Source organism: Rhinatrema bivittatum, chromosome 5, assembly GCF_901001135.1.
Source record: "Rhinatrema bivittatum chromosome 5, aRhiBiv1.1, whole genome shotgun sequence".
NCBI classification, from domain to species: domain Eukaryota; kingdom Metazoa; phylum Chordata; class Amphibia; order Gymnophiona; family Rhinatrematidae; genus Rhinatrema; species Rhinatrema bivittatum.
This window is the reverse complement of record NC_042619.1, coordinates 310,720,350-310,739,442: the sequence shown is the minus strand read 5'-3', so window position 1 is coordinate 310,739,442 and position 19,093 is coordinate 310,720,350. Positions and strand designations below refer to the sequence as shown.

The window sequence follows — 19,093 nt, the reverse complement described above, 5'->3', positions numbered from 1 at the left end:
CACTGTAGATAAGACTGACCTCTAGCATGTGCATTATTAAAGGATGGCATAATGCCTAATTGTCTAAAGAAGACCTGTGTTTGTCCCATTTTAAAGAAAACATCACTAAATTCAGTGTCTTGTGACAGTGATCACCCTATCTCTAATTGCCTTTTTTAGCCAAGTTAGTGGAGCAATTAGTTTATGGCCAGCAACAAAAATTTCTGAGAATCATCTGAAGCACTGGAGAAAGTTCAGACTGGTTTGCATCCTGGTCACAGTACTGGACCCATTCTAGTGTCACTGGCTGATCAGCTGTGCTGTAACTTCGCGCACAATAGGTGTCTCCATGCGCCAGGCCACTATTGTGCACATTCTTGCGTTCTTGCAGGAACGCTTAAAGGAAGGTTTGGCATACAGCTAGCTCCGGGTTCAGGTAGTCACGTCAGGCTGTTTAAGAGGTAAAGTTGACGGTACGTCCCTTGCAGGACATCCTATTGTGGCGAGTTTTTTGAAGGGAGCCAAACATTTACACCCGCCGGTGCATGCAGTGTGTCCTTCGTGGAGTTTGAATTTGGTTTTTTGTGGGCTCTGCGGTCCTCCCTTTGAGCCTATCAAGCGGGCTACGTTAAAAGATTTAACACTCAAGGCTGTGTTCCTCATGGCTGTCTATTCGGCCAGACGAATATCTGAGATTCAAGCATTGTCCTGCAGAGAGTCGTTCTTGCGGACTCGGACTCTGGGGTTTCGCTTAGGTCAGTGCCTTCTTTTCTGCCGAAGGTGGTATCGGCGTTTCACGTAAATCAGTCAGTTGAGTTACCAGCTTTCCCAGATTTAGATTGGCATTCTCCTCAGGCTCATGATTTGAGGAGATTGGACGTCAGCCGTATACTTCTGCGGTACTTGGAAGTGACTAATGCTTTTCGATTGTCAGATCATCTTTTTGTCTTATGGAGGAGCGATCCTAAGAAAGGTTGTAAGGTTTCCAAGACTACTATTGCCCGATGGTTGAAGGACGCTATTGCTTCAGCATGCATATGTCACAGCGGCAAGTGCCAGATCTTATGGCTCATTCACTCAGATCTCAAGCGATATCTTGGGCAGAGAGCCAATGTGTTTCGCTGCAGGAGATTTGCAGGGCAGCTACTTGGAAATCTTTGCACACTTTTGCTAAGCATTACCGTTTTTAGATGTCTGGGCTCCGGATGTCAATTCTTTTGGCAGAGGTGTGCTTCGAGCAGGACTCTCCCGTGTCCCACCCCATTTAGAGTAGCTTGGGTACATCCCAGAGGTCTGGACTGATCCTGGTACGTACAGGGAAAGGAAAATTGGTTCTTACCTGCTAATTTTTGTTCCTGTAGTACCAAGGATCAGTCCAGACGCCCACCCAGGGGTATAGTGTTCCGGAGAGTCCGCTCAATTGATTTTTTTCTTTCTGCAGTGTTTAGACGACTCTGAAGAATTTCAGAAAAAAAAAAAAAAATTATATATATCAGCATCTCAATTCATACTCTTTTCATGTACATAGTTTTCACAGATTATTGTTCAGATAAGTTCTATTGATCTAGTCATTGGTTGTTAAATTTACTTCATTCTGCTTTGATAATGATTGTACTGAAGGATCGCAGGTGGTACACCAGGTTATCATGGGGTGCCTTTCAGCTTTTTCTCTGACTCCATCTGCTGGAAGGGAGGCATAACCCAGCGGTCGGGTCTGGACTGATCCTTGGTACTACAGGAACGAAAATTAGCAGGTAAGAACCAATTTTCCTATCCCTGAGGCATTCCACTAATCATCTTTCCTTCTTCAGAATGAATTCCATTTACCAATACTACAATCAATTTCTAATCTAGTCTACCACCTCGAGATCCACTCTCAGGCTGCTCATTTTATTCATGAGCCTGCTATGCAAGACAGTATCAAAAGCTTTGCTGCAATCCAAGTAAACCACTCTTGATCTAATTTTCTAGTCACCCAATCGAAAAAATTAATTGGATTCATTTGACCCTCTTGTCCTCTGGTATAACCATGCTGCCTCAGATCCTGTAACCCACTGACTGGTAGATCGTTCACTGTCCTTTCCTTCAGCTGAGATTCCATTGATTTTCCCCACCACTAAGGTAAGGCTAACTGGCTTGTAGTTTTCAACCTCCTCTGTTACCACTTTTGTAAAGAGGGACCACAGCTGCCCTTCTCCAGTACTATTCCCATTTCCAAGGATCTGCTGAATAGGTTCTTCATTTGACCCACCAGAAGCCTCTCTGATCTCCCTTAGTATCCCGAGATGCATCTCATTCAGCCCTATGGCTTTTGTCCACTTTGTTTTGTTAGCTCCACACACTGTCTTCTGTAAATGATGTAGTATGTACCCTTACCAGCCAGCAGCAGCCCTTCTCCAAGATCCTCTTCAGTGAACGCTGAACAGAAGTATTTATTTAGCACTTCTGCTTTTTTTCTTATCTCTCTACACACGGTGACAGATTTCAAAAGAGCGTGGAAAATCCCTAGCGACAAGAGGATGGAAACAAAGCACTAGGATAACAAGTGGTAACTTTTCTGTATAGGGGTAACATGCATGGAGTGGCCTTAACAACCTTGAATTCCTTGCCGGGCAGACTGGATGGGCCACTTTTGTCCAGTTACTATCCTTAACAGAAGGCTTTGGGGTATCCTGCACGGATCAGCAATTGCTACTCCAAAGAACCTGCTGGGCAGACTGGATGGACTATTTGGTCTTATCTGCCATTATTGGCTATAAATATTTTAAATAAATCTTACATTGCTCCTTTCTTGCCTCCTTTTGGTCTTATAGTGTCACCTCTGGCCCTCCTCCTTTCTCAGACATATCTGAAAAAAAGATTTGACACCTCATTTTACCTCTTTAGCTAGCTTTTCTGCCACTCATGCTTTGGCCACCCTGCTTCAAAGGCTCCTCAGACTGAAAGATGTGGTACCGGTGCCAACATCTCAAGAAAATATGGGGCGATATTCCATTTATTTTGTTGTGCTCAAGATGGAGGGTTCCTTTCGATCCATCCTGGATCTCAAGTAGGTCAACAGTCATTTGAAGGAGACTCATTTTCACATGGAAACCTTATGCTCTGTGATAATGGTGGTGCAGTCGGGGGAATTTCTGACCACCTTGTCTCTGTCAGAGACTTATCTTCATATTCCCATCCGATTGAAACACCAATGCATTCTACGCTTTATGGTAGGGGTCAGGAACCCATGGCTCGCGAGCCAGATATGGCTCTTTTGAGGGCTGCATCTGGCTCGCAGACAGTCGCCACACTTTCCCGCTGACCCAGCTGCTCCCCGGTCCTCCTCCGCCCGGGCTTAAAATGCTGTCAGCCCGGGCGGAACGTGGCAGGCCAGCTGGAATCAGCGGCACCGGCGTGCTCTCTTCTTCCCGCCCCCCCCCCCCCCCCCGTGGCCCGGAAGAGGAAGTGGAGAGTATCGGGTGCCTGTGCGGCAAGAAGAGGCCACGTTAGTGCGCTCGGCATCGGCCCGAAGAAAAGACGACTGCAGCGCGGCTCGGAGGAAAATGAAGAGGTTCAACCGCGGCCGATGGGACTCCGCCTCCGCGAGGGCTGAAAATGAAGAGGTTAGCGTTGGGAGGAGGCTGCTGCTGCCGCGAGTTCCTGGGGTGGGGGAGAGAGAGAGTGAATGAGCGAGCAAGCTGTGTTTGCTCACTCATTCACTCTCTCTCTCCCCCACCCCAGGAACTCGCGGCAGCAGCAGCCTCCTCCCAACGCTAACCTCTTCATTTTCAGCCCTCGCGGAGGCGGAGTCCCATCGGCCGCGGTTGAACCTCTTCATTTTCCTCCGAGCCGCGCTGCAGTCTTCTTTTCTTCGGGCCGATGCCGAGCGCACTAGCGTGGCCTCTTCTTGCCGCGCACGCACCCGATACTCTCCACTTCCTCTTCCGGGCCGCGGGTGGGGGGGCCCTGTGTGTGAGTGAGTGAGAGATGCATCTCCACTTCCTCTTGTGTGTGTGTGAGAGAGATGCATGTATGTGAATGATTGAGAGCCTGTACATGTGAAAGAGAGTATGTCTGTGATTGAGAGCCTGCCTATGAGAGAGAGAGAGAGAGAGCATGAATGTAAGTTTACCATTGGGAACCTGTATGTGTAAGTTTGTGATTGAAAACCTGTTTGTGTGAAAGAGTATGTGTGTATGATTGAGATCCTTTGTGTGTGAGAGAAATCATGTGTATGTATGATTAAGAGCCTGTGTTTAAATGAGAGAGAGAGACCCATGTGTGTCTGTGTGTGATTGAGAGCTGATTTAGGTGAGGGAGCATGTGAGTATGTGATTGAGAGCCTGTGTGTAAATGAGAGAGAGGACATGTTTGTAAGCATGTGAATGAGAGTCTGTGTGTGAGAAAAAGACAGCATGTATTTATGTGATTGAAAGCCTGTGTGTGTGTGTAAGCATGAAAAGATAGACAGCATGTGTGTAAATGTGTAATTAAGAGCCTATATAAGTGAGAGAGAAAAAACATGGGTATATGTGAGTACTGAGAGCATGTGTGTCATTGAGAGCCAGTGTGAGAGAGAGCGCTGGTATGTGACTGAGAGAGGAGAAAGTTCCAAGCAAACCACCCCACCTCCTGCTAATTCAGAACAATCTCAGGACACCTGATATCAAACGTTCCCAGGTATGCAGAGCAAAAACATTTTTGTATCCTTATTTTTCATTACTGGGTCTTTGTGTCTGCTATTTTGAAATATTTTGTTGGTATCTGGAAATGTTTTATATGAGTTTTTAATTATTGGATATTCCACTCATCAGCTGTTTTGAAATATGTTCTTTTTGTTAGTACAGTTTTACTGCTGATGATTTTATATTTCTTGATTTGTTTTATAAGGATGGGTGATGTTTCTTTTTTCCTTTGTTACACTGCATACAGAGACTCTGGCTTGTTGCAGTTTCCAATTCAGTTTTTTCTGCATGCTTCTTGTTATGCGTTTTGGTCTCTTTATTCTATGTTAGGTGAGGGACAGCACGTGATTCAGGTGAGGTTTTCTGCTGGCGTGTAGTTTCTGTGTAGGACTCTATAGCAGCCTGACTTGGTCCGTTTTCCTAATAGGAGATGTATTGGTGTCTTAAGGCCTGGTGAAATATTTTCAGAGACTTATTGTACTTTAAAAGTGTGATCTTACATAAAATGCACACATTTTACTTGTATTTAGTTTTAAACATATTGTATGGCTCTCATGGAATTACATTTTAAAATATATGTGACGTTTATGGCTCTCTCAGCCAAAAAGGTTCCTGACCCCTGCTTTATGGTGTTAGGGTGCCATTATCAGTTTCGGGTGGTGTTGGTTGATCTAGCCACCGCTCCCAGAACATTTTCCAAGGTTATGGTGGTAGTAGCGTTAGCCTTGGAAAAACAAGGAATCCTGGTGCACTCATATTTGGACAACTGGCTGATTCGAGCCATCTCAGGAAGAGAGCCGCCTGGTGACACACAAGGTGATCTCCTTATTGCAGGGACTCGGTTGGTGGCGAATCTGACCAAGAGCAATCTTCAGCCATCCCAGTAGTTGGAATATCTGGAGGTCTGGTTTGACACGGGACAGGACAGAGTTTTCCTACTGGAAGTTCGGATCCAAAGATTGATGTCTGAAGTGCGTCAGTTGATGAACACCATACGCACGACAGTTTGGTCCTACTTACAGGTAGTCAGCTTGATGGCAACTACCCTGGAAGTGGTGCCGTGGGCAAGGGTGCATATGAGTCCTCTTCAGTGCTCTCTGCTATCTCGTTGGAACCACAGTTTCAGGATTATGTGGTTCATCTCCACTTGCCAATGGAAATCTGCTCCCACCTCCACTGGTGGTTGCAGGAGAATCATCTGAGAAAGGGAGTTCCCTTGTCCTCTCCGGCCTGGTTGGTACCTATAACAGATTCGAGTCTCCACGGTTGGGGGGGCTCACTGTCGAGTTAACAGCCCAGGGGCGCTGGAATGCCGAAGAGTCCTGGTGGAACATCAGTCGCCTGGAGGCCCGGGCGGTATGGCTGGCATGCTTGCAATTCAGCCACAGGCTGCAGGATCAAGCGATTCACATGATGTCTGACAACGCGATGACGGTGGCCTATATCGATTGCCAGGGAGGAACCAAGAGTCACATGAAATAGACCAGCTTATGGAATGGGTGGAAGGTCATTTGCAGATGATCTTGGCCTCTCACATTGCAAGAAAAGACAGTGTAAGAATGGATTTTCTCAGCAGGGAGAGGCTAGACCCAGGAGAGTGGGTGTTATCAGCTGAAACGCCTTGGCTGACTGTGGATCACTGGAGCCTTCCATTCCTAGACCTGCTGGCAACTTCTCAAAATGCTAAGGTTCCTTGCTTCTACAGTCACAGGAGAGATCTGTGGTCCCTGAGAATAGATGCTCTCGTATAGGTCTGGCTGGAAGATAGATTGCTTTATGCCTTTCCTCCATGGCCCTTGCTGGGCAGGAGTATTCACAAGATCGAAGGCCACAGGGGGCTAGTACTCCTGATGGCACCAGACTGGCCCAGGCATCCATGGTATGCAGATTTGCAACGACTCATGGTGGAAACCCCCCTTCGTCTTCCACCACACATGGACCTATTACAGCAGAGACCGATTCTTCACGAGGATACAACTCTTTTCTATCTTACAGTTTGGCCCTTGAGAGGGCTCGCCTGTTAAAGCGTGGTTATTCCTCTGCGGTGATTGCCACTTACTTTACGCTCGCAAGTTCTCCATTTCCTTGGCATATGTGTGGGTTTGAAGAGTGTTTGAGGCCTGGTGTGAGGAGTGGGATGTTCTTCCTTGTTCAGTTATGATCCCTCTCATTCTGGAGTTTTTTTGCAGGATGGGTTGAATAAAGGTTTGGCCCTTAATTCCTTGAAGGTGCAGGTTGCGGCTCTTGCCTGTTTCAGAGGCCCGGTGAATGGTGTTTCATTGTCATCTCATCTTGATGTGGTCCGTTTTTTGAAGGGAGTGAAGCATCTTGAGGTTACCAGTTCCATTGTGGAGTCTTAACTTGGTGCTGGATTTTTTGGCAGGCCCTACATTACGATCACTGCGTAGCCTTTCCTTGCAGTTATTGACCTTGAAAACTGTGTTCCTGGTGGCTGTATGTTCAGTGTGTTGAATTTCTGAGCTACAGGCCTTGTCTTGCCGGGAGCTGTTCCTTTGGGTGACACCAGGGGCGTTACAAATGCATATGTTCCATCCTTCTTGTCCAAGGTAATCTCGGACTTTCATTTGAATCAGTCTGTTTCCTTACCATCCCTGGATAAGGTCAGGGATGCATAGGAGTATTGCCTCTTGCAGTCTCTTGAGGTTTCTGAACCTTTTTGAAAGACAGATTGCTTGTTTGTTCTCCATGGCGGGAGTAAGCAGGGTGCTCTGGCTTTGCGGGCTACCATAGCTAGTTAGATTAAGGAGGTAGTCACGACCACATATGTGGATGTTGGAAAGCTGTTGCCTATGCAGATTCGAGCTCATTCCACTAGGGCTCAGGCAGTGTCATGGGTGGAGTTTAGTCTGTCTCCCACCGATATCTGCCGAGCTACGACATGGCCTCCTTGCACACTTTTCCAGGTTTTATTATCTGGATGTGTAGGCCTGGGAGGATGCAGCCTTTGCATGTGCAGTGTTGACTGGATCACGGGCAGCCTCCCACCCTATTGGGGAGTAGCTTTGGTACGTCCCACTGGTCCTGAGTCCATTTGTCTACGCGCTAGGAAATGGAGAAATTACTTACCTGATAATTTTGTTTACCTTAAGTGTAGACAGATGGACTCAGCTTCTCGCCCTCGGCTGCCGCATGAATGTGTCAATAGTCCTCCTGTGAGGCTATGGGTCCCAGCGGATTACTGGTAAGTGTTCATCCAATCCCTAGCTTGGGGTACCTAGAATCTTACATGAGTCAATGTTTATGGTTGGTTGAGTACAGTTCTGGTTACCTGTTTTAATCAAGTTTTTTGCTAGTCTATCCTCAGTTGCTTTTAAAGAGAATGCTGGCAGGCTGGGATCATTGCAGGAGTATATATACTGTGACGTCTGCGTGCTCCGTCTCCATCTGCTGGTAGGGGAGCATAAACCCACTGGTCCTGAGTCCATCTCTCCTATACTCAGGAAAACAAAATTAGCAGGTAAGTAATTTCTCCATTAGTGTGGTTACAGCATCCTGTAGTCATATTCATGCCATAGCCCTGAATGTAGAGAGTACCTAACAACTTATTGCCCTTTTCCTGTCTCCCACTGCAGGTGGTTGGCCACAAGAAGGGGCTGAATGTGATGGAGCGAGCAGACCCTCTCTTCCTGCTAATGGGGCTGCCCACCATCCCTGTCATGTTGACACTGGGGAAGATGATCCGCTGGGAGGACTATGTGCTGCGAGTGTGGCGGAAGTACTCCAGCAAGCTGCAGGCCCTCAACGTGCTTGTGCCAGGTGAAAGGCTCCAACTCCAGAAGCAGGGAGTTAGGAACCCTATCCAGCCAGAACTGGGGTTTGAGGTCATGGGGAAACTTTTAATCAAATGAGCTGAAGTGCTGAAGCACTGGTTTCCAAAATCACTGCAGATTATCATGCTGCAGGTGCCCCTGTTCTTTGGCTGTAGGCCTAATGATAAGAGAATGGACACGAGCAATCTGGCTAATGTATAACCATTTCTCCTACTAGCTTAGATAACGAAGAAAGCTGCCTTTTTAGCTCAATGGTAGAGTCTCTGGTTTAGAGCCAGAAAGTTACTGGCTTAAATCCTGAGATCCTTTTTTGGAAAAATAGGCAGTGCTGCTATGGCGTTCACAGCTACTATGGAATTCTCACATGACGACACTTTTTTTTTTTTTTTTCCTTCACGTTTCCCTGCTCTCTTCCAACTTTGCTGGTTCCCCTGCTCTCTGGCTATGAGCCTCCTCACCATCTCTGGCTGTAGGCCCTCCAGCTCTTTGGTTATGGGACACTATTCTCTGCAGAGTACCCCAAAATGTGAACTGAAGAGTGATTTTTTTTTTTTTTTTAGAAGAGAAAATGTATTAAACTGGGGTGATCATAATGAAAGGGTATACACCTATTTTTATAACAAATGAAAACAAATATTTAAGGTAAAAGGAGATCTAGGAGTAACCATACAGAAGTGGAGCTTATTAAAGACAGGGTGCAGTGTTGCAGTTTTAATCATGAAAACTGATCTAAGAGGTATGGCTGTGCTGCTTGGCTGTAATATCATGACATAGGAGATTCCTCCAGCAGGGTGCATGTGCATTTAGGCCCCAAAAGAAAGTGCAAGACCAGTTCCTCTGGGCTGGTAACAGCAGCTGGCACACGAGCAACACAGTGGACTTCTGCCACCGAGAGGGAGTGATGGGTTGAGTACTGTTAGTATGCCCATTCCTATGGGTGGTCACATGGTGTCGTCATTCACTGATTACCCCTGGCAGGGTTAATTTTGTACAAGGTGGCTGGGCTTACTCCCAGTGGTAGGAGGGAGAGGATCAGAGAACTCTATCTGTGAGGTACATAATTGTCAAATGGCACTGATGTGTGGGAACAGTGATTTGGAGATAGCCTTGGTGGGAGGGAGAGAGGTGAGGGCAGTAGTCTCTCTCATGGCAGGCAATACCTTGTTGGGTGCATAGTTCAGTATCTTGTGTTTTGCTGTGCTTTAGTTCTGTTCTTTTAGTGTGTTGTATTTTAAAATTTGATTAGTATTTCGTTTTATGTATTGTAGCTTTGAAATATTTTGGGCAACCTGCGAGAAGGTGGTCTGTAAGAATTATATATAAATACTGTACAAGTGGAGCCACCAGCCTTTGAATAGAAATACTTCATATCTTTCTCTGTTTGCCTGATCCCTTGTTTTGTACAGGTATCGGGCGCCCTGCTCCCCCCATGCTTGCTGAGTCTTGGTCTCAGAGTGACCATCTCTCCATCTCACGGACACTCTGTGGAGCCCTCGTCTTCCCCACTATTGCGAACTTGGTGGGCAGGCTGATGTTCCGCAGGGTGAACTCCAGCCTCCAGCGCACTGTCCTGGTGAGTTGCAGGCAGCCAATGCATAGAACATGATACTCAGGGAGAAATCTGACACACACACACACCTGACCCTAGCGATCACGTAATCTCTGTTAGGGGTTCATTCAGTTTCACTAGGCCTTGCATTTGTGGATGATGGTCTCAAGTGTTCTTCTGTCTCTGTATCTTGTATTTGCACATCATTGCTCAATAACCAGTACCACCACAGTGCATGTAAGCACCAAGGTAGTTAATTAATGACACTTTGACAGCTTTAGATTTCTGAAATGATTGACATTTCTGGCAGATGACATTAATTAATCCTGGTACTTAACCTCTGTAACCACTGCATTATCTACCACTGAATGCTACAATGGAAAACTCAACAGTACTTGCAGTTCAGCATACTGCATTTGGGGCCTCCAAAGTTTTTGTTATTTGCTTCTCTGGTGCTTAAGCTGAATTTTTTCAGCTAGCATCATTTCAGTAACCCCACCCCCGGGTGTCCTGCAGGGGTGGGGCCATAAAAATGTGTTAAATCTTTGGAGCTGGAATCTCTCCATGGCTCTGTTTCTTCCTTAAGGCTAGGATCCTGTGGGGGTGGACATTTACTTCCAAGGCTCAGTGTGCTAGGGATGACCCTTTTTACCTTTGTCTTTATCCCTGGGAGAGGGGCACTGTTTCCTCAATGTGTGTGCTGAATGTGCCATTCCCTGTACGTACCAGGATCAATCCAGACCGTGGGTTGTTTCCCCCTTCCAGCAGATGAGTCGGAGCAAAAGCTGAGAAGGCGGACCCTTATTAGTAAGAGATTCCTCTGTGTCCCCTCAGTATTCCTCGGACTCCAGCAGATGTGGGTCTCACCTACGGTTTCCCACTCAGCTTAACAGGAATAGTTGTTTAGTTTCCAGTTCTATCTTCTATTTTGTTGGATGGATCTGGCTCTTAAAAAAAAAAAAATAATAATAATAAAGGGAATTTTAGGAAAGTTTACCTCTGGCACTTGGGTCTGTGCTTGCAGGCAGGACTCTTGTCAGGGGCTGGGCTCTCTCTCTGCATCTTTTGCTGTCTCATGATAACTGGCTTGGGGTAAGTGTAGTTTTGATTTTTCAGCGTTTTGTCGTCTTCTGCCTGAGGTGTAAGCTGGTGGTCCAGCCTCTTCCCCCATTTTGCCGACCCGCTGCCTGTCAGCAGCAGCCCTCGTTGGTCAGAGAAGTGACATTCCTCTGACAGAGTGAAAAAAAATAAATAATAATAATAAAGTCAAAAGAAACCGATTGAAGACAAGGAGGGAGAGTTTGGTTGTGTACCTGCTCTCCGGGGTCGAGCTTTTGTTGGGAAATGCAGCGTGGTATCTCAGCTGCAGGCCGCCTTCAGAGGACTTCTCTGCCTTGCCTCCGTGCCACGCGCTGCGCGATGCCCCACATGCGGTAAGCTGGCCTCCCGGTTGTCTCGGGATGGTCTTTGTGCCGGGTGCCTCCCCGGTGGGGAGGGCTCCTCCAGGCCAGAGGGACGCACTGTTCCCTGTACGTACCAGGATCAGTCCAGACGGTGGGTTATGTCCCCCGTCTGGCAGATGGAGTCAGACAAAGTTTCGGAGGGTGCTGCCATATTAACCAGTGCACCCTCCATAAATCCTCAGTATCTTTCTAACTCCAGCTTTACTATTTTTCACTTTGTCTCTTTAAGGTTGGATCAAGTTGTTTAAAAAAAAAAAAAAAAAAATAATAATAATTTTAAGTTAGTGGCAGGAAAGTTTAAACCTGGTTGGAGCCTTTCTGTGCCTTGCAAGTAGCACTGTTTGCTCACCTCTCCTTCCCTCATTTCTCCCTTCGTAGGGTAAGTGGTTTGTTTGTTTGTTCTTTTCTGTCAATTTTCTCCCGTTTCTGTTTCAGATTCTGGTTTCAAGACTCGCAGTGTGGTGGATGCTGGTGGAGCCAGCCTGTTCCCCGGGGCCGCTGCAGCAGAGAGGCCATATTCCTCTGCTGCCGAGTACCAGGGACAGGGGTGTAGCGGAGGCGTTTCCCGCTCCCCGCGGCGCTGATTTTCGTCCGGCCCCGTGGCGGCTCTCATCCTGCCTCTCCCCCGTTCGCCCCGAGCATGCCACGGCCGTCCCGCTGCTTGGCGTGCGGCGAACCAGGGTCGTGCTTGTCCCGCGAAGGTCTATGTGTCTGGTGCCTCTCTGGTGGGGAGGGCACCTCCATGCCGCCGGACAAATTTTCTTCATGCGCTTCAGTGCGCCTTCGACAGCAGGGGACGGCCCCGCCTCCGCTTTCAGCAGGAACGGCGGCCATTTTGGGATCAGAGGACAGCGTGCAGCAGTCAGGAGAGGGTTTCTCAGATTTGACTCCACAGATTTTGATGCTGATTCCTGCACTAGTCCCCCAGGGATCCACGGGGGACTCCTCCTCTGCCCCCCAGCTTTTTCGCCGGATTTCATTGTGCTCATGCACAATGCCTATCTGCAGCATTTGGAACATCCCAGGGCTCCCGCGCTATGACTGCTGCCAGCTAAGGCCCCCCCCCCCCCCCGGTTATCGGAGCCACCTGCGGGGCCCCAGGACTCAGCAGGGGGGGCGCCAGGGACCCCCATGGGGCACCCAGGGTACACTTTGCCCTCCCCCCGGCGGAAGGGGCTGGCTCGCTCCCGGATATGGAGGGAGATCTGCCGTCACCTCAGGGTGATGACCCGCTCCTGACAGCACAACTGGAAGGAGATGACCCGCGGGTTCTCCGCATCTTTCATAGAAAATGCTTGATTTGTTAAATTGTAAACCGATCCGATATGGTAATTTACTATGAAGGTCGGCATAAAAAACTGTTAAATAAATAAATAAATCTCATTCCTCACATCCTGCAGGAGCTGGACCTTGAGCCCCCTCCGCCCCGGTCGTCGCCTCATCCAGCAAGAAGGGGACCCAGTCCTGGCCGGCCTGTGCCCATTGTCCCGGGCCTTTCCCACCCATGCCACCTTCCTCCAGCTATTAGCTAGGGAATGGGATACTCCCGAGGCCTCACTCAAGGTCGGACGGGCAATGGAAAAGCTTTATCCCCCTCCCCGAGGATTTCCTGGAGCTCCTCAAGGTTCCAAAGATGGACTCGGCGATGTCGGCGGTGACCAAAAGGACAACAATACCGGTTACGGGCGGCACAGCCCTGCGGGACCTACAAGATAGAAAGCTGGAAGTCTACCTCAAGAGGGTCTTTGAGGTCTCGGCTCTGGGAGTCCGCGCTGCCATTTGTAGTTCCCTAGTGCAGAGGGCAGGATTCTGTAGGGTCCAGCAACTCCTCACCTCTCAGGAACTTCTGCTGGAGGAAGCAAACCAGGCGGACCGCCTGGAGGCCGTCATTGTCTATGGAGCGGATGCTCTGTATGACCTGCTCCACGTTCTGGCAAGATCCATGGTCTCCGTGGTCTCGGCGAGGCACCTTCTCTGGCTTCGCAACTGGTCCGCAGATTCCTCCTCCAAATCCAGCCTGGGATCTCTTCCTTTTAAGGGCAAGTTTCTCTTCAGTGACTACCTCGACCAGATCATCAAGTCTTTGGGGGAAAACACGGTCCATCGCCTGCCCGAGGACCGCCAGCATACTGCCAGATCGTTTAATTCCTTCAGAAGTCGGCCCCGCACACAACGCTTCTATTGCGGTTCAAGACAGCCGGTGCCCCGGACACCTTCTTCCAGATCCCAGTCATAGCCCCGTTCCTTTCGCGGCCGCAGAACGCCTCGGGAGGGGACGACTCCAGGGGCCTCGTCCAAGTTCTCTCAATGATGCCAGCCTCACCCACTCCTCGACTCCCCGGATTGGAGGACAAATATCTCTCTTCTACGAGGAGTGGCTTGTGCTGGTGGCTGGATCCACTGCATCTTGCACAGGGCACTCATCTCGAGATCCCGGATTGGGCAGTGGTCACCACAGACGCCAGCCTGACCAGTTGGGGGGCTGTGTGCCAACGGAACTCTGCGCAGGGGCAGTGGACAAAGACACAAGCAGCCTGGCCGATTTAAATCGCTTGGAAACAAGAGCAGTAGGTCTGGCGCTCATACACTTCCTGCCCCTCGTGCGAAACCGAGCTGTAAGGATTCTGTCGGACAACGCGACCACAGTAGCTTACATCAACCAACAGGGCGGTACGAGGAGTCGACACGTATCTCTCAAAACAGCACGCCTGATGTCATGGGCAGAGAGGTACCTCACGCGCTTGGCAGCCTCACGCATCGCAGGCGTAGACAACATTCAGGCGGACTACTTGAGTCAACAGAGACTGGATCCAGGAGAGTGGTCCCTCTCCGACGAGGCGATGCAACTCCTCATTCGTCGCTGGGGGACACCCCATCTGGATCTCATGGCGACGTACCACAAAGCCAAGGCATCACGATTCTTCAGCCGCAGGCGGGAGCACGGCACAGAAGGCGTAGACGCTCTGGTTCTCCCATGGCCGGGTCATCTTCTGCTATACGTCTTTCCTCCATGGCCTCTAGTGGGCAAGGTATTACGGAGAATAGAGCTCCATCCAGGTCCCGTCATTCTGGTGGCCCCGGAATGTCCATGACGTCCTTGGTTTGCGGACCTACTGAACCTCGCAGTGGGCGACCCATTACGTCTGGGCCATCTTCCTCACCTGCTCCATCAAGGGCTGGCGACCAGGCAGAACACTTCTATCTTGCGGCCTGGCGTTTGAAAGGTGGCGGCTTCAGCGCAAAGGATACCCTGATGCAGTAGTCTCGACCCTCCTCAAGGCTCGGAAGACCTAGACTTCGGTCGCCTACGTGAGGGTCTGGAAGGTCTTTGAGTCTTGGTGTGCCGCCCATGGCACCCATACCAGAAGGGTCTCGGTACCTCAGATCATTGCGTTCCTACAAGACGGCCTGGAGAAAGGACTCGCCTACAACTCCCTGCGAGTACAAGTTTCCGCGCTGGGCTTCCTCATTCAGTCAATCGGACATCATTCTCTCTTGTCTCATCTGGATATCACCTGCTTCCTCTAAGGGGCAAAGCATCTACGGCCTCCGGTTCAGGATCCATGTCCTTCTTGGAGTCTTAACCTGGTGTTTAAGATTCTGGCAGGTCCTCCCTTCGAGTCCCTGCATAATGCCACCATCAAGGATCTCACCCTAAAGAAAGTCTTCCTGGTGTCCATTTGCTCCACACGCCGCATCTTGGAACTCCAAGCACTCTCATGCAGGGAACCCTACCTTCGCTTTACAGACGCCAGGGTATCCTTACGTACAGTGCCTTCCTTTCTTCCCAAGGTCATCTCGACTTTTCATGTGAATCAGACGGTGGAGCTCCCGTCCTTTGCAGCCGACGAGTCAAGATCTCTCCGGCACCTGGATGTCAAGCGCAGCTTAATCCACTACTTGGAAGTCACCAATGATTTCAGGGTCTCGGACCATTTGTTTGTTCTTTGGTCGGGACCAAGGAAGGGGTCTCAGGCCACGAAGACGACGATTGCTAGATGGCTCAAGGAAGCCATAGTGGTGGCGTACATTGGAGCAGGTCGTACTTCTCCGTTGGGTGTCAAGGCCCATTCTCTCCGTTCACAGGCAACATCCTGGGCAGAATCACAGTCCGTTTCCTCTCAGGAAATTTGCAGGGCGGCAACTTGGAAGTCTCTGTACACCTTTGCACAACATTATCGCCTGCACCTACAGTCGTCAACCTATGGCCATTTTGGCAACAGGGTCATTCGAGCAGGGCTTTCAGGGGCCCACCCGAGTTAGGGAAGCTTTGGTACATCCCACCGTCTGGACTGATCCTGGTACGTACAGGGAAAAGAAAATTATTCCTTACCTGCTAATTTTTGTTCCTGTAGTACCATGGATCAGTCCAGATGCCCTCCCGGTTAATGTTGGGATCCTGGGGTCCTCCCGCTCAATCTGTTCTCCTGACTTTTCTGGTTCTTGAGTCTCCACTCCTTGAGGCCATTCGACAGTTCTTGTTGCAAGTTTAAATTTGCGGCACCAGTTGCCTTCGTTTCTAATAATCTGTTCTGGTTAGTGCACTTGATCCATCCTCCTTATGTTTTTATTCTGGCTTTGATATTCTCTATACTGAGGATTTATGGAGGGTGCACTGGTTAATATGGCAGCACCCTCCGAAGCTTTGTCTGATTCCATCTGCTGGACAGGGGACATAACCCACCGTCTGGACTGATCCATGGTACTATAGGAATGAAAATTAGCAGGTAAGGAATAATTTTCTTTTTCTTGCCCTAAATCGCACCGGGGTGTTGCAGGGCAGGCCCTGTTCCCACCCGACGCGTGAACGGCAGCCATCTTAGATTCCTCCGATGCTGCCTCAGTGCATTCTAACGCGGATTTGGCCCTCGCACCGGCTCCCTCGCCCCCGATTCTTACTCTGGTGGACTTACCTGACGGGGATTTGCCTCGGGGGGGGGGGGGGGGGGAGGTTCCTTCTTACTAATAAGGGTCTGCCTTCTCAGCTTTTGCTCTGACTCCATCTTCTGGAAGGGGGAAACAACCCACGGTCTGGACTGATCCATGGTACTACAGGAACGAAAATTAGCAGGTAAGTAATAATTTTCTTTTAACCACACGAGAGTCACTTAGTGTCCAAAATTAAAACTTCTTTACTGTTGCAAAAAGTCAGATGGAAATAGCATAATTTAAACTTAATCCTCAGCACCGCAGGGTTTCTTTGACTGTCTGTTACTGTCTCCCTTCTCTATCTGTGCAGGATTCTCTTACACCAGAACAAGGGAACTTCTACCCTCCAGGACTAGGAAAAACATAAGAGTCCCCAGGTGGGCAGGGTATCCCTTAGATGGGCAGGACACCTCTTCCAAACTGGCAAAAATAAAAAGTCACACTCTCTGTCTCCCCAGGGTGAAGATGCCTCGGTGCTCTTAATTATTTCTTTACTCAACTGGGTTTAAATATTCTCTTGGTTCAGACGAATCCTTGATGGGAGGGATCCAGCTCGGAACAGCAGCTCGGGTTGTTCCTTCTGATAGGCAGGAAGAGGGGCAGCCAAAACGTTTTCCCAAACTGGTATTAACACTGGAATATCCTGGCATCGGGTCACCCCCTCCTCCGTCCTCTCTGCGGGTGTAGAGGGGCAGGTCTTCCCTAACCTGGGCAGCCCCAGACATAGAGTTCCCCATGCCCTGAGCACAGGTGGTGCCCAGGGTTTCTACAAATTAAAGTCTCTTCAAAAGCCCAAAATAGTCCTGGGATGCAGACCTTCCCCCACCAGGGAGTGGAAAAGTAAGGCAGACCCCTGACCCAACTAATTGTCTACAGCATGAGTGCTTAAAAACTTGCCCTGAAGTAGCTTTATGTGAAATGCTGGCCAATGTTGAGGTTTTCTGACCTGTGATTAGAGGATTGTATGTGCTTCTTGAGCTCTGGTGAGCCGTGGCATGTTGTCATTTGAGGTATTTTCCTCCATTTTTATATTTTGCACTACTATATATATTTCTTACAATTTAAATTTTATTCAGAAACAAAAAAAATATACAGACACATAGGAAAAAAACTTCCACATCAGTGTTTCCCAATTTTAAAAGTTAAGATATGCACCCCCCCAGGTGAATATTTTTGTGTGGCTTTAGCATTGTCTTACCTGCCTGTTCAGCATGTTGGATTTATCAGAATCCGGGGAGAGACAGAAGTTGCAGAAACACTGTGGCGACAGCGCCTCTCCTTTGGTTACTGCATTATAAATGACTTCCAGCAAACCACTGTCCAGCTCTTGAGCTTGTGCTGTAGATATGTGATTCGACCACTGCTGGTGACAGTTCCTAAAGAGCCACTTTTCCCTTTTTCTTAACTCTCCTGTCCTTTCTGAACCAAGCTTGATATGGCAGTGTCCCAGCCATAGCGCTACGTCTGTTATAGCAACAGCATCCTCTGCCATTAGCTCCTATCATCTAGTTTTATTCCTGCTCCAGCAAGAAAAGGAATGTCATTCTTTCTGGTTCCTTCATTAATCTGCTGACTTTCCCCTCCAGTAGGATGATCAGCCCTCTGATGAATGTCCTAACTCCTAACAGGATTTTTTTGTTTTCACTTTCCTTTATCTGTCCTGCCTGTAGCTCTCCTTGGCACTGCTGCCTTCTCTTTATGCTCTTAATATGGGAAAACGAGTGCCGTGATTATCTTTCACCAGACACGAGACTCAGAATAGCACTTTAACCGTAAGTGTGGCTGCAGACAGGAGCTAACTGGATCATGATGGATAAGGGAAAACAACAAACCAGTACAACAATGGGATTTTGGGTTTTTTTTAACGTATGCAGCTAGGTCACACTCTTTACAGTACCAATAAAGAGATAGTCGTGGAGTACACTACAGTGCAGCAAACCGTGTAAGATTCTAAGATGTAATCTCAAAAGAATAATTCCCAGAGAAGAAAAAATCTCAAATTCTACTCTGCAGTCTTTTATACAGACAAAACTTATTCATATATAATACCAGTTTGGGAAATTTTAAAGGGACCATCATTTACTGACCAAACAATATTTATCCTGTGGTGGCCCTTTTTTATTGGAAATCATCAGTCCATAAATCTTGGTCTATGAATGTTAAAGATACTTCATATGTTTTCTTCCAGTTGCTTAACTTATAATTTTGTGGCTTATCCTGATACAAGAAGCTCGGCTTCAGGAGACATCCCATGTAATTCCTATCCTCCAGGCATTCTGTCTGCACCTTGCTTTCCAACATGTGTCCTGGACAAGTTCCTGAAGGAAAAGCCAATAAGCAAAATTTGGCCAAGTGGACTCTGAGAAACTGGGAAGTCCATATTCAAAAGTATTTACCATAACTGGGAAGAGTTAAGTTAGCCAGATAACTTATCCAGCTAATTTTGGTCGGCCTATCAGGCTATCCTAAAGTTATCCAGATAAACTTATTTGGTTAACTTTAAGATAGCCAGATATATTCAGAAGTATGACTGAACCACTGAATATATAAACTGGGAGGATAACTTTCAAAGCTTCACGTGCGCGCCAGCCTGTATGTGTGGTACTGAGCAGTTGGGGATAGCCTGAGTACAGACTTCACGCTGGACTTTGGCAAAATCTTTAATAAACCTCTTTAGTTGTGAAAAGTAACAAACAAAACAATTTTGCTGTTCCA

General features: G+C 48.3%; 1 protein-coding gene across 1 annotated transcript in view; it reads left to right on the top strand.

The window, feature by feature from the left end:
* Nucleotides 1-19,093, top strand: part of LOC115092899 (E3 ubiquitin-protein ligase MARCH5-like) — a 57,843-nt gene that overhangs the window by 16,436 nt on the left and 22,314 nt on the right. Inside the window, exons 4-5 of the mRNA XM_029604313.1 lie at nt 8,240-8,423; nt 9,844-10,010. Of these exons, the coding sequence (XP_029460173.1) occupies nt 8,240-8,423; nt 9,844-10,010 (351 nt within the window). The remainder of the gene's footprint in view (nt 1-8,239; nt 8,424-9,843; nt 10,011-19,093) is intronic.